Source organism: Glandiceps talaboti, chromosome 2, assembly GCF_964340395.1.
Source record: "Glandiceps talaboti chromosome 2, keGlaTala1.1, whole genome shotgun sequence".
Lineage (NCBI taxonomy): Eukaryota > Metazoa > Hemichordata > Enteropneusta > Spengelidae > Glandiceps > Glandiceps talaboti.
Window position 1 is genome coordinate 4792839 of NC_135550.1, and position 15770 is coordinate 4808608.

At 36.5% G+C, this 15770-nt stretch overlaps 1 protein-coding gene across 1 annotated transcript; it reads right to left on the reverse strand.

Moving 5' to 3' along the window:
* Positions 1–679: 679 nt before the first annotated feature.
* Positions 680–15681, reverse strand: LOC144453314 (carboxypeptidase A4-like). The gene is made up of 6 exons (XM_078144572.1): positions 14405–15681; positions 7705–7806; positions 6454–6626; positions 3347–3442; positions 2917–3015; positions 680–1708 (listed from the first exon to the last, which is right to left on the reverse strand). Exons 1-6 carry the CDS (start codon positions 15045–15047, stop codon positions 1535–1537), a joined length of 1287 nt encoding a protein of 428 aa, XP_078000698.1. The 5' UTR covers positions 15048–15681; the 3' UTR covers positions 680–1534.
* Between the last annotated feature and the right edge of the window lie 89 nt (positions 15682–15770).

A 15770-nucleotide genomic window follows, 5' to 3' on the forward strand; every position in this document is an offset into this window, starting at 1 on the left:
TTACAGATGCTGTACATAGCATGAAATACCTGTAGTTACAGATGTTGTAGATATCATGAAATACCTAGTTACAGATGCTGTGGTTGAAGTCATTTCAAGAGAATTCTAGTAACACACTTGTGTACACATCTACTAATGTTGGCAAGACATGATAACTGACTACACACAAATAGAAAGCAGTATTATAATCATAGCATTGAACATTTGTAAGTGAAGTTTTTGTTTGACATTGTTGTCGTCTATACTTGACTTGTTATCTTTGTTTGTAAAATATACAATTATTGAATCTCCTAATTCAAATTCTGTTATCTCCACAATAGTTTACCAGTGGAAAATATTCTTTGATGGTGCCAACAAGAGACAATAGTCCTACTTTCATTATGGTATGGCATAGCACCTAGCTTGCACTGACACAAACACCAAGTGTTTTATAATGTATTTATTTATCAGAACTGATTTTTTTCTTCATAGACTGATTAGTTGGTCTTTGTAACCTCTTTCAAAGAATATGTCAACACCAATCTGATTAAAATCTGATGTTAGATAGGCTGGTTTTCCTGTATTTACCTTTATTCCATCGTTATTGCGTCTTTTACATGAGTTTTTTTTTTCCTGGGCGAACGCCTTTCCAACGAAAAAAAAGAAAAAAAAAACTCACGTAAAAGACGCAATAACGATGGAATAAAGGTAAATACAGGAAAACCAGCCTATCTAACATCAGATTTTAATCAGATTGATGTCAACACATGGTATACATAAACTGTTCTCCACGTAGTAGCAAACAGGAATTAAGAACTGCCGTGGTTGTAAAGTATAAATATCAAAATACCAAGTCTATGCTGTATGTGTATAAGTTGCACCCATTTTCTTCATCTTTGGTTTCAAGAAAGTTACAAACCGATATTAAGAAGGGATAACCGATATGTACAATGTACTATGTGAAATCAAAAGCCTGTAACAAAGTGAAGATGTTTATAAATCCCGTTTAGTGTACACATAAATGGGGAATGCCACTTCAATCATTTCATGATTTAACATCGCATAAATTTTGCACAATTGCCAACAAACACCAAATTTGACACTTTTTTTATCCCATTGTTCTTGCAGTGGTCCAGTGTTGCCTCATGGGTATCAGCAGACATATATATTTATTAGATGAGCACTGAATGTTCATGACTCCTAAGTGCTTATTACCTTCCGATAAAGTCATGAATATTCAGTGTTCATCTAATATATATGTATGTCTACTGATACCCATGAGGCAACATCATTGCATGAACAATGAAGGTGAATGTAAACTTTCAATTTGGTGTTTCTTGGCAATCGTAAGAAATTCATGTGGTGTTAAATGATGAAATGGCTCTCTAGAACCGGAAGTTTATGCAAATACTTTTATTTCCTGAGGAGGTGTCCCCTTTAATTTTAAAGAATCCATGTAAATTAACATCAAACTACCAGCAGTGATGAACACAAGGTGACAACAACCTAAAAGACACTGGTACGGATATTACTTTTTTTTTTTTTTAAAAAAAGGTCATGTAATTTTCATGACAGAAAATGTTGAACTGAGAGAGCGTAGACTAACGACTCTCCTTCTGTGATAAAACCTTAGAAACGATGGCAGCTTCCGATGTAATGCCATCAATGCTGTTATCATCACAACAAAGGCGAGCATAAAATACACTATGGAGAAACTTGCAGGTGGTTCCTAAAGAAAGAATTGAAATAAAGAGATGTCAAGGTTGATACATGACTTGATTAGATGCAGTGATGATGATGATGATGATGATGATGATGGTGGTGGTGGTGGTGATGATGATGATGATGATGATGGTGGTGGTGATGATGGTGGTGGTGGTGGTGGTGGTGGTGTTGGTGGTGGTGGTGATGATGAGGAGGATGATGATAATGACAATGATGGACAAAACATAATTATGTAAAGTATATAGCGTCATACTTTCAGACATCAAACAAATAATGTTATACCATTGTAAACTGGTTGCTATTGTTTCCATCTATCATATACGACAGTGGCCATTTTTTTTACCACATATTCTTTTATGTCTAATTTCAATGTGTTCACACACATGAAGTTGTGTGTGATTGTGAGTAGAGTGTGGGGGCCAGTGTACAAAATTAACGTTGGTCCGTTTATCCAAGACTAACAGATTTCTATAAGGACCAACAGTTTTGCAGATTTATAGTGACTTGTCAGTCCTTGTGATCAATTGAAATGTGAAGGTAATGAATATTATTCGTTTAATGGTACAGATATATCCAAGTTTTACTTTAGACAGTGAGGAGATTGTGATTGAGATTGCAGTTGATGGATGTGGATGACTGATTCATTCATTATTTGCAAACTTTGTATCTGTATTTGCATAATATAATACATTGTGAACAACAAGAGATTATATAGCTGAAATAAATTATTGTGGATGTGAAACTATTTTTTTGTACTCTCTTATTTTATTACAGCAAAAGATATGTTGTATCATGTTAAAGTTCAAAATTTTATCTTTGTGGGGGTGGGGGGTTGTTGTTGTACATATATGTCACAAACTGCATTGAGTTGGACCAACACTTTCCCATGAGGACCACCAGCTTTTCCTATCTGTCGGTCCTTTATCACCAATAGTCATTTCCCTTAATTTCACACACTGTTTCGAACAATAGCCAGTTTGACCACATATCCCTTTACTATGTCTAATGTTAATGTGTGTTCACATAGATGAATTTTAGTGTGAGTGTGAATGGGGTGTGGGACTGTTATGAAATTGTTTTGAACACAAGCCATTCTGACCACAAACTATTTACTATATGTCTAATGTCAATGTTCACACACATGATTATGAGTGGGGTGTGGGACTATTGTAAACATGTGAAGGAGTAAAAAAGAAAAACCTGTATACTTACATCAATTTGGCTGAAATAATTTCTGAGTTGCTCTTCTTTCCAATCAATTATAAAAGTAAACAGTGTTTCATAAATAGGATGTACCTCCACTAAAGCTTTCTGTGGAAGATTCAATTGAAAAAAAGTGACCAATTGGTGAACAAAATGTGCCACTTCTAGCTAGCACTATTCAATTTTAGAGTGGTACCCGTAGTATGCTTTGGGGGTCTTTGTGATGTCTCTCTTTAGAAAATTGCTCATATCAAGTGAATATGTAGTTTCAATATTTACCAGGGTAACTTATGTACATAATGTTTGGTTTCAGAAGTTATTACAAATTCAGAATAAACAAGATTTTTGAATTATGAATGTGTGCTGGTAATGATAGAAACTCAAAAATTGTTTGCATTAACAATTTGTGGAATGAAATAAGAACATTGTTGAGACATACCTGTAAAGATTCACTTTTTGGATTAAAAAGATCAAAACATTTAGCACCTTTGTGGTCACCTTCTCCCCATAGTTCTATTGCAAATGAAAATGGTATCTGTGAAGCAAAAAGAAATGATCTCTCAATGAAATAATCAGTTTGTTTGACAGTGTTTAGAAACCCTAGTAATGGGGAGGGGGAGGGGGTGGGGGCAATCTGGTAATAGATTACCTGGCTTTGACATGGTGTCTGTGAACTTTGGGTATGGAATTTCAAAAGTGCAGCTGAGCAGCACATCTAACCAGGTTTAGTTTGTCTTGGTAGGATTTAGCTGACAGGGGCATTGGCTACCACAAAACTAACTTGCATTTTAAACCTTTTAACATTTATCATTCAAATTTCCTTATACGTTAAAATGACCAATTTGATTTTTTTTTCATCTGTGTGTATCCCATTTTTAATCTTCTGTCTACCTGTTTGTTTGTACACAATAAAAAATGTAGTTGCGAAAAACAGGATTAACCCCTCTGCTGAGCTACAGTGAACCACATGATTAAACAGCCAGGCTTTCTGGCATATACTAACAATTAACAAGTCTTGCTAGAAGACACAAAATCCCCCCCCCCCCCCAACACTACAATATGTCTGTGATAGGCAGAAATTGGCTTGATTTTGATAATTGGCTCTGATGATCAAGGTCTCAAAAGATAGCTTGCTTCTGATAATATAGGGTAGAAACTTGAACGGAGTATCTGTGTATGACGATTCTAGGACAACTGCCCCCCGGACAATTGCCCCCGGACAATTGCCCCCGAAGGACAACTGCCTCCCAGACAATTGCCCCCGAAGGACAACTGCCCCCCGGACAATTGCCCCCGAAGGACAACTGCCCCCCGGACTACTGCCCCCGAACGAAAAAAAAATTGTATTACAGATGTACGGGTTTGTCATTCAATATCATATACAGGTGTTGTGAGTCGTAGAGTTGAACGGTATAAGTATGGATAGTTCTAACATTGCACTCTAGCACTCACACTCTCATACTCTCGTACGGGATCGTTCAAGTCCAAGTCGGGAATTAGTCACGACTGAGAAGAGATTTCGGCTTGCCAGAATCACCTACCCGAGTGCTCGTGTGTTTCTGGATGTTTAATTCTCACTTTAAGAATACTTCCAATACAATGGAATTTACACAACCAATCTCAATATTCTGAAATGTGAGCAGGCACTTAACAACGTCGTCATCAACCAAATGATTGCCGGTGAATCAGCGCAACCACAACGTCGACAGTATCAAGATTCTGCAGCCAGAATCCATGCAATAGTGCAAGATTTTAAAAATCGTCACATGCTAGATTTTCTTCGGGGAATAGCCCACAATTTACAGTTTTAAACACTGGCTGATCATGATAAACCGAGCCGAGTCACCATTAACTATCACCAAAGTCTTACGAGAATGTACATTCTGAGTCTCAATATTTTTTCTACTTTTGACTCGTTTTCTATCTTGCCTGTATATTTTGTATTGAACTGATGATAAATAAATCTTTTCCAGTAAAAAAATGACTTCGTGTTTGTGTTTAGTGAGTATAATGCAGTAGTCCGGGGGGCAGTTGTCCTTTGGGGGCAGTTGTCCGGGGGGCAATTGTCCTTCGGGGGCAATTGTCCAGGGGGCAGTTGTCCTTCGGGGGCAATTGTCCGGGGGCAATTGTCCGGGGGCAGTTGTCCGGGGGGCAGTTGTCCTGTTACCGTGTATGACAGTTTTTGAGTAATGCAGTAAGTAATGATTTTCAACTACAAATATGGCTGCCATGAAGTAAAAGTTATATGAGCACCAAAAATAATGCTTGTCTATAGTTCTTCTCTTCAATATTACTTGTAAACATGATTTAAAAGAAATTGGTAATATGTATATACTTCAGTGTGTCTGGGAATGGCAGGAATTGGCCTGATTTTGATAATTGACCCTGAAGGTCAAGGTCAAAGGTAAAGGTCTCAAAAGATAGTTTGCATCGGATAATATGGGGTAGACATTTCAATGGATTGTGTGTGTAGTACAGTTTTTAAGTTGTGCAACAAATATTGAATTTTAACCACAAATATGGCCGCCTTTCCGTCAAATTTGAATATACATCAAAAAGCGAATTGACGCGCACATGTCCCATTTGATATTTGTGCCACATCTGAAAGAAATCAGATATTGTATGTCTGAGAAATTATGTATTATGGAAGGACACACAGATGCAGGGATGGATGGAGCCCTTAGTAATAGGGGGGGGGGGGGGGGGGGGCTAAAAATGAGGCTATATAAATTGCATATAAATTGTGTATACAAAAAAAAGAAGAAATCATGTGGTATAATTTTGGTATGGCATCTTGGTAAAATAGCTGGAGAAATCTGATTGGTTTTCACCTACATGTACCCAATGCTTCTATGCATCGGTGATATACACTGCTGCCTTCAATGGCAGCCACTTTTGCACAGAATTTACGTCACATGTTCGCTACTTTTTAAAAATACATACTTAACATAAAACATTCATGGTTTTAATGATAATTAATTTATTGATAAAATACACTGACTCGATCCTGAAAAATATTCCATTAAAGTACAATGCCACCAAAAACTAGTGCAGAGTATATGTAGAAAGTTAGTAGTTGGTATGTCAACCAGTGACCAGTGTTCCTTTACATGTCTTCCAAAAAAATGTTCTATTGATTTAGAAATTTCACCATAGTAATTCCTATCTGCCTGTATCGTTTATGAACATACGGTATATGCCCTTAAATACAATGTTTAATAGTAAGAATTTGAATGCTATGGTTTGACACCAAAATCCAATATGCCGAATACCCGAATCTTAATCCTATCCCAGCATGGGCCTTAAACTGGCTACATTGAAATGAATATGTGTCAACATCCAACACCATCAAAGTGTTTGATTATGATATGGCCCATTTTACTGACCACATTATCAAATAGTTAAGAATGACATATGCTTGCCATATTTCTAGATTACACATGACAACAAATCAATCAATCAATCAATCAATCAATCAATCAAATAGAGCTTAATAAATGAGTAAACACATATGATTATATAATCACATTCCAACTGCAGACTTACCTGCCTAACCCCTGCCATGAAATCAAAAACGGTACCATCTGCAGCGTAGTCATTCAATTCATGTGCAATGCCATAGGTGAAAGTATTGGCTGTCACTTGAGACATCAACTTTGCTAACTGTAACTGGGTATCCAAATTTTCTGGTAATATTTTCTCTTCCTTAGACACAGAATCTGAGTGAAATCAAACAGTTCATTAGATTGCATAAAACACTATTGAACAGTATACTATACTATTACTACTGCATGCAGTGCCGCGGTCACATAAAAAAGAAAGTACAAATGAACATGACTGATAGATGGCGCTATCAAGTTTGAAGATCAGATCATGATGAAGTGTTGTTCTCAAGGGTGTTTTTAGGAATTGTGGGTTTTATACTCTCTCACTGTACAATTTTTGATGACTGATGAAAATGAGGCTATGGCAGTTCATTTAATTTGTTACGTATAAGTATTGGCAAACTGCAATTTTTCATTTGTCTATTTTCAGGTGCTTAAAGCTTACCAACTAAACTATGGATATGAATGTATATACTCCATATGAGTATGTACTAGTAATACATCATGACACATATCTCATACCACAAAGATCAAAGCAGACAATCAAACCCAGGAACTTTGCTGACTACCAACATAGCAACCATGTGGAAATGTACATGACAAACAACTCTAACTGCTTTCAAATACCAGACTCAAATACAGACATTTACAGGAATTCATTTTTTCAAAGATCAATCACGGATTGGAACAATTAAACTAGACAATAATTAGGTTACATCTGGATCGGTGGATGTCTTCAAGGCATCCATACTAAGTGTTTTGCCCTCCTCTTCCATTGATTATTTATTAGTATTGGTTTCTTCAATGTATTGACTATGATTATGATTCTGCTCAATATATGTTGTTTTATCAAGTTGACCAGGTAAAATGAATAACACTCTGATAAACTATGAAAAATTCAGGACATCAAAATTCAAATGGAGAAACAGAAATTTTCCACATACTGTAAAGCAAAACGCGAGTAATGAAACATGTTATCAACATGTTGCCACAATCTATCTAAACCAAAGCCTCAGTACTATTTTGACCTGGTTTATCTTGAGTACAAAAGTATAGAATGTATCTTTAAAATCCAATCATATCAGATTAACATACAGCTAAATAAACTAAGTGTTGTACACATGTTAGAACATTCTTAGTGTTCATGTATGTCAACTCTTTTGTTTTTATTGTCATACTTTCTATCACCCACCTGCAAAAGGCACATAAATTTGTCTGATGCCGGAATGAAGAGAGACAAATGCATCAAATTTATATTTCGCAGTTAGTTCAGTAAGAACGACACATTCTGGCTCTGTAAGTAAAAAGATATGAAAATAACAGTATTAATGAAAATAAGTAAAAATTTATAGTTTGCAATTATGAAACCTTCATATACACTACTCAAAGAAACAGTAATTCTTGAAACTCTATGAGTACAATGACGATAATCCATCACTGATAAAAACCTACAATCAAAGTTATTTTTATATAAATTCAGATGAAATATTTTAATGTATGCTTTTGTAGCACTAAGGAAAGCTTGTGCTTTGTATTGGTCCAGTAACTCAATGTTGTCAAGTGTCTCTGAAGAATTACTGTCACAACTCTCCCTAAATAAGTTCAATAGTACCTAAAATTATTGGAAAACATGTTCTGAATATTTGATGTTTTGCATATTGGCCTACATAGTACTTTATTGGTCAGCATCTGGTGAGTTCATCTTTAGTGTTTGCCATCAACACCATGTATGTCAATTTGCACATGGATTATGTGACAGACAAGTAACAAATCACACTTGTCTGTGATTATGTCAATACATGTCATTGTGTCACAAGAGCTTTACAACAATAAAATAGATAGGGGTATATTATAGATTATAGATAGGGATAAATACACATAATTGATCTTTGCCTATAAGTACTTCTTTTATATGTATAATCATAGACAGTTGTCTATGGTATAATGCTTGTTTGTAAATATTCTACTAATCTATGCAAGTAGCAGAAAACACAATTGTACAAGTCGATGGTACCATAGATGTATATGCAAGTAGCAGAAAACACAATTGTACTAGTCTATGGTACCATAGATGTATATGTAAGTAGCAGAAAACACAATTGTACTAGTCTATGGTACCATAGATGTATACTGCAAGTAGCAGAAAACACAATTGTACTAGTCGATGGTACCATAGATGTATTATAATACTGCAAGTAGCAGAAAACACAATTGTACTAGTCTATGGTACCATAGATGTATATTGCAAGTAGCAGAAAACACAATTGTACTAGTCTATGGTACCATAGATGTATATGCAAGTAGCAGAAAACACAATTGTACTAGTCTATGGTACCATAGATGTATGTGCAAGTAGCAGAAAACACAATTGTACTAGTCTATGGTACCATAGATGTATATGCAAGTAGCAGAAAACACAATTGTACTAGTCTATGGTACCATAGATGTATGTGCATGTAGCAGAAAACACAATTGTACTAGTCTATGGTACCATAGATGTATGTGCATGTAGCAGAAAACACAATTGTACTAGTCTATGGTACCATAGATGTATGTGCATGTAGCAGAAAACACAATTGTACTAGTCTATGGTACCATAGATGTATGTGCATGTAGCAGAAAACACAATTGTACTAGTCTATGGTACCATAGATGTATATGTAAGTAGCAGAAAACACAATTGTACTAGTCTATGGTACCATAGATGTATATGCAAGTAGCAGAAAACACAATTGTACTAGTCTATGGTACCATAGATGTATGTGCATGTAGCAGAAAACACAATTGTACTAGTCTATGGTACCATAGATGTATGTGCATGTAGCAGAAAACACAATTGTACTAGTCTATGGTACCATAGATGTATGTGCATGTAGCAGAAAACACAATTGTACTAGTCTATGGTACCATAGATGTATGTGCATGTAGCAGAAAACACAATTGTACTAGTCTATGTAGTCTCGCTGCCAGACTCGAGACTATCGTCCCTAATCTGTTTACCGAGCGGCGCAGCCGCGAGAAGAGAGGGACCAGATTCGGTAAACAGATTTGGGACGATAGTCTCGAGTCTGGCAGCGAGACTATAGTCTATGGTACCATAGATGTATACTGCAAGAAAACACAATTGTACTAGTCTATGGTACCATAGATGTATATGTAAGTAGCAGAAAACACAATTGTACAAGTCGATGGTACCATAGATGTATATGCATGTAGCAGAAAACACAATGGTACTAGTCTATGGTACCATAGATGTATACTGCAAGTAGCAGAAAACACAACTGTACAAGTCGATGGTACCATAGATGTATATGTAAGTAGCAGAATACACAACTGTACAAGTCGATGGTACCATAGATGTATATGTAAGTAGCAGAAAACACAACTGTACAAGTCGATGGTACCATAGATGTATACTGCAAGTAGCAGAATACACAACTGTACAAGTCGATGGTACCATAGATGTATACTGCAAGTAGCAGAAAACACAATTGTACAAGTCGATGGTACCATAGATGTATATGTAAGTAGCAGAATACACAACTGTACAAGTCGATGGTACCATAGATGTATATGTGAGTACCAGAATACACAACTGTACAAGTCGATGGTACCATAGATGTATATGTAAGTAGCAGAAAACACAACTGTACAAGTTGATGGTACCATAGATGTATACTGCAAGTAGCAGAAAACACAATGTACAAGTCGATGGTACCATAGCTGTATACTGCAAGTAGCAGAAAACACAACTGTACAAGTCGATGGTACCATAGATGTATATGTGAGTACCAGAATACACAACTGTACAAGTCGATGGTACCATAGATGTATATGTGAGTACCAAAATACACAACTGTACAAGTCGATGGTACCATAGATGTATATGTGAGTACCAAAATACACAACTGTACAAGTCGATGGTACCATAGATGTATATGTGAGTACCAGAATACACAACTGTACAAGTCGATGGTACCATAGATGTATATGTGAGTACCAAAATACACAACTGTACAAGTCGATGGTACCATAGATGTATATGTGAGTACCAAAATACACAACTGTACAAGTCGATCGTGGTACCATAGATGTATATGTGAGTACCAGAATACACAACTGTACAAGTCGATGGTACCATAGATGTACATGTGAGTACCAGAATACACAACTGTACAAGTCGATGGTACCATAGATGTATATGTGAGTACCAAAATACACAACTGTACAAGTCGATGGTACCATAGATGTATATGTAAGTAGCAGAAAACACAACTGTACAAGTCTATGGTACCATAGATGTATATGTAAGTAGCAGAAAACACAATTGTACTAGTCGATGGTACCATAGATGTATTATAATACTGCATGTAGCAGAAAACACAACTGTACTAGTCGATGGTACCATAGATGTATATGTGAGTACCAGAAAACAGAATTGTACTAATCTATGGTACCATAGATGTATACTGCAAGTAGCGCAGAAAACACAACTGTACAAGTCTATGGTACCATAGATGTATATGCATGTAGCAGAAAACACAATTGTACTAGTCGATGGTACCATAGATGTATACTGCAAGTAGCAGAAAACACAACTGTACTAGTCGATGGTACCATAGATGTATATGTAAGTAGCAGAATACACAACTGTACTAGTCTATGGTACCATAGATGTATATGTAAGTAGCAGAAAACACAATTGTACTAGTCTATGGTACCATAGATGTATACTGCAAGTAGCAGAAAACACAATTGTACTAGTCTATGGTACCATAGATGTATATGCAAGTAGCAGAAAACACAATTGTACTAGTCTATGGTACCATAGATGTATATGTAAGTAGCAGAAAACACAATTGTACAAGTCTATGGTACCATAGATGTAATATGTGAGTACCAGAATACACAATTGTACTAGTCTATGGTACCATAGATGTATATGCATGTAGCAGAATACACAACTGTACAAGTCTATGGTACCATAGATGTAATATGTGAGTACCAGAATACACAATTGTACTAGTCTATGGTACCATAGATGTATTATAATACTGCATGTAGCAGAAAACACAATTGTACTAGTCTATGGTACCATAGATGTATTATAATACTGCAAGTAGCAGAAAACACAATTGTACTAGTCTATGGTACCATAGATGTATACTGCAAGTAGCAGAAAACACAATTGTACTAGTCTATGGTACCATAGATGTATTATAATACTGCAAGTAGCAGAAAACACAATTGTACTAGTCTATGGTACCATAGATGTATACTGCAAGTAGCAGAAAACACAATTGTACTAGTCTATGGTACCATAGATGTATATGCAAGTAGCAGAAAAGACACAGGGAGAATCAGGACATATTAATGTATTATATCATAATTTTAGTGGGGAACAATGATAAAATGACTCTGGAACCTAGGTAGATTTTACCACGAAAAGAAATGGTAGTGGGACTGTGGTAGAGATACCAACTGGGACTGCACTTGTGCACTGATAATTCTGTATAGGAAAAGGTTTGGTCAGTACTTAGTATTAGCATGGAGGTATAATACTTCCATGGTATTACTTTAGTAGTGATAGGTTAAGGTAGATAAAATCACAGACAGTGCAGAGGCTCCATTGTCTATGGTAAAATTTATCTCAGAAACCCAAGGCCTTTCAATGGGTAAACACATGGCTGTAGACAACAGCTGTTCTACTGTTGACCAGAGTCCTGAGCTTCACTTTGATTGTTCATTTACATATATCAATAAACAGTGAAATAATTTCAACAATGTCATTATTTTACTTCCTGATGTTAAAAAGCTTAAATAAACTGGTTCAGACTATTAAGCTTTTTAAACATATCAACACCTTTACCATGACAATGATGATGTCATGAAGACAATGCTTATGAGATACAGACCCACACATACTCAGCTGCAAATGAACTCATAGTGATATTGTAGGACACAAACAGGCTTGTTTGCAATACACATTGTGAAACCCATAAAATCTCTGGTAATCCCTGTAGTAATTATAATTACTATTACTATTTCCTTACCAAAATCACCTGAAACCCACTTGACCCCCCCCCCCCATAGGGGAGGGGGTACAAGTGGCCAGCTCTGGTAGATGTGTGTGGCCAGTGCTAGAAACTCAAGGCACCATTGTCGACCCACTTTGACCAAAAATCAATACCCATTTTAGACCATTACCAGTTTTTTAAAAAAATGATGAAAGTGTAGACTTAAATACATTTTACTTACGAGGCAACATTTTTGTGCAATTAATGGCAGTTATGATTTGCTAAAGGACAATGGACCACATTTAAGTGGACCCAACTTAAACTCTTCAGCTTGAAAAAAAACAAACCCAACATCCCATTTTATACCAAAGGGCTAGAAAATGCACCCCAAAGGGCAGCAACATATGCATATACTCAAATGAGGGGAGAACCCCCCCCCCCACCCCACCCCATCCCATCCCACACCAACCCACCAACTCAGGTAATATCATATTACACCCTTGCCTACTTATAATTTGCTTGCTGTTTTATTGAGTTTTGACATTCCTATTTTCATACATGGGTTATGTCTATACACACTTTTGTATGAAAATGTGTTTGGCAAGTCAAGTTGTCATGGCCGTAGTCAAAATTATTAGAGAATCTATGAAAGAAAATTCAGTCCTGGGTATGGATACAGCTGTATGGATAGACTGGAAGTTGCATTGGCACTATGATTATTGTCAAATAGATACACTTAGTAGCACACAGACAACAAACACCTATAGTCCATCAGTCAGTGAGAGTGGACATAAGCTTGGAATCTATTTTATCAACATTAAGGATTAGCAATGTTGTGAACATTGACATTTCTTTGTCAATATTATTTTCAAAATAAATATGTGAATATAAATGGAGGTATTTAAGACAGCATGACTTTGGCCACAGTCATTCTAGATGAAGGGGAAAAGTCAGAACTTGACACAGTGCTTGCAAAGTCTGTAAGTATACAGAGACAGAACATATCACTCAGGGGCTTGCATGTATTTTGCAGAAAAAAGAGTATATTGGACTCTTGAAGAAACACTACTTTCAATCATCAACCTTAGACTGAAAGAGTCATCATTGTATAGGCATCCATCATTTGTAAGTGATAGTGTCAATGAAGCACTCACAATGACAGATCATTCAATCTCTCACCAACCTGCATGTAATAGAACACTGCAGTAGACTGTAGAGTAGCATTTCTAAGGTATAAATGACTTAAATTTACAAACAAATGCATTGCCAAGTATGAGTCAATGTCTGTAAAGTGTAAGGGGGGGGGGGGGGGGGTTTAGATTCTGTGACATTCATTTTGTTTTAATTTCAACTCATCCTAATCTCTGACTCAAGTCATCCCAGTATCAACCACCCTCATCTCTCAATTTTTCACATCACCATAAACTTTCTCTATAATATTAGTCTTGCAGTGACTGTATGTGCATGTTTGCAAGTGCCTTTCAATTACAAATATCTCACTGGTCTGCACAGCCTACACCAAGTGCAATGTTACATTTAATTTATGCCACACCAACAGATACATTGTTATGTGTGTGTTCGAATGCATACTTTATGACACTAGTAAAAAGTAAGTCAAAACCCTGTAAAAAAATTTAAGTAAAAGTTGTAGTAAAGGTAGATCTTTGGGAAGTGCTTTTTTTATAGACATGTTGAAATTTAGACTGTAAGATATACATCATGTTGTTCAGCTATATCAGGCTTCTTAACCAGTGCTGAGTGCTAGCTGATAGCGTGGCACAAATGTCTGTCTGTGTCTTGCAGACTCGTTGATATTACGGTGACTTGAAAGTGGAATGAAGTGAACACACATCAAGAGGAATCATGTATACCAACCTGAAAATGCATTGACACCTCTGTATTCTTCATCTTTTGAATTTCCTGAGCTTCCACGGCCACCAAAGTGCCAATCAAAGTTTCTGTTGAGATCAACTCCAGTACTTGTACCTCTCCAGCAATAATTGCCTGTTTCTTCGACATAATGTCTCCCATCTGGGTTTACTATTGAAACAATGAATAAGTCTAGCTTTGATAGCACCGTTCTACTGAAAGTTTCCTCTGGGCTTCCCTTAAGGCCTGTCAGCCCACTTGTGATGTTCTGCAGTAAATAAATCACACTTTCCACAGGAAAGAACTCTCTGGCATGTTCTCCAAATGATAGTAAAATTTTAGGTTTATGTTGGGAGAGTACATAGGAGCCAGAAAAAGTGTGGCTGTCAGAAAAATTTGTCATTCTTACAACATATTGTGGCCTTCCTTGCCTTGAGATATATTCCATGTCAAGTCTTAAATAAGTTGGGTTCCTGGAAACTATCTCTTCTATGTGTTGTCCTATCCTTTGAAGATTGTGATAAAATTTATAATCAGGCAAATATATTTCATTCTTAGGTTTGACGTCACCACACCAGCAGTTGCCTATATATAATAACAAAAAAAGTGTCTGAACATGTTCGGAATATTTTCGAGTTCTCTCAACCATTTTCTTCTTCTTCTAAACCCTCGTAAACATTCGTCCTCGTTGAACGAAACTTCTTTTGGGCGTTGACTTCCACTGATCCGTATAACCTGTTGGACTGAACAACTGAAAATCTACATTTGTATGTTGTTAATGGTTAACATATTATGTTATATTATCGGACTATCTTGTAACACTATTTGACGGGAGAACTGTGGTATGTAGCGTAGCCTTCGATGAGACACCGACTTGTTAGAAGACCTGTGATCTGTTTCCTGTTGTGATATTTGACTTTACGGCCTGGTTGATAAACAGCTGGGATCACCTTCTAGCCTAGGCGTATGACGTGGGCACTACCAGAATCAAACGGTGTGAGTCTAAAACAATCGTTCCAGATGAAATGTTTCGATGCCTATGGCCGATTCTACTTGATTCGCTTAGACAGAGTAAACCCAACGCATTACGTAGTTTTCTTCACCTGGACATTCGTTGATGGTTATTTACACTATACAAAAAATTCAATTTATAACTGGTCGCGAAGCAGACACATCCACACACAATGAACTCCACGTTTACTCAAACGAATCGTGGACTGCGCATATTGTCTACGCAGGGAAACCCTTTGACTCGCTTTCAAACCGGTCAAAAAGTGATACAAATTCGTCCTTTTTACACTATATCTGTAATTATCACAATCGGTGGACGTTGTATAAAACATGTAGCAATAAATACAACGATTTCGTTCTT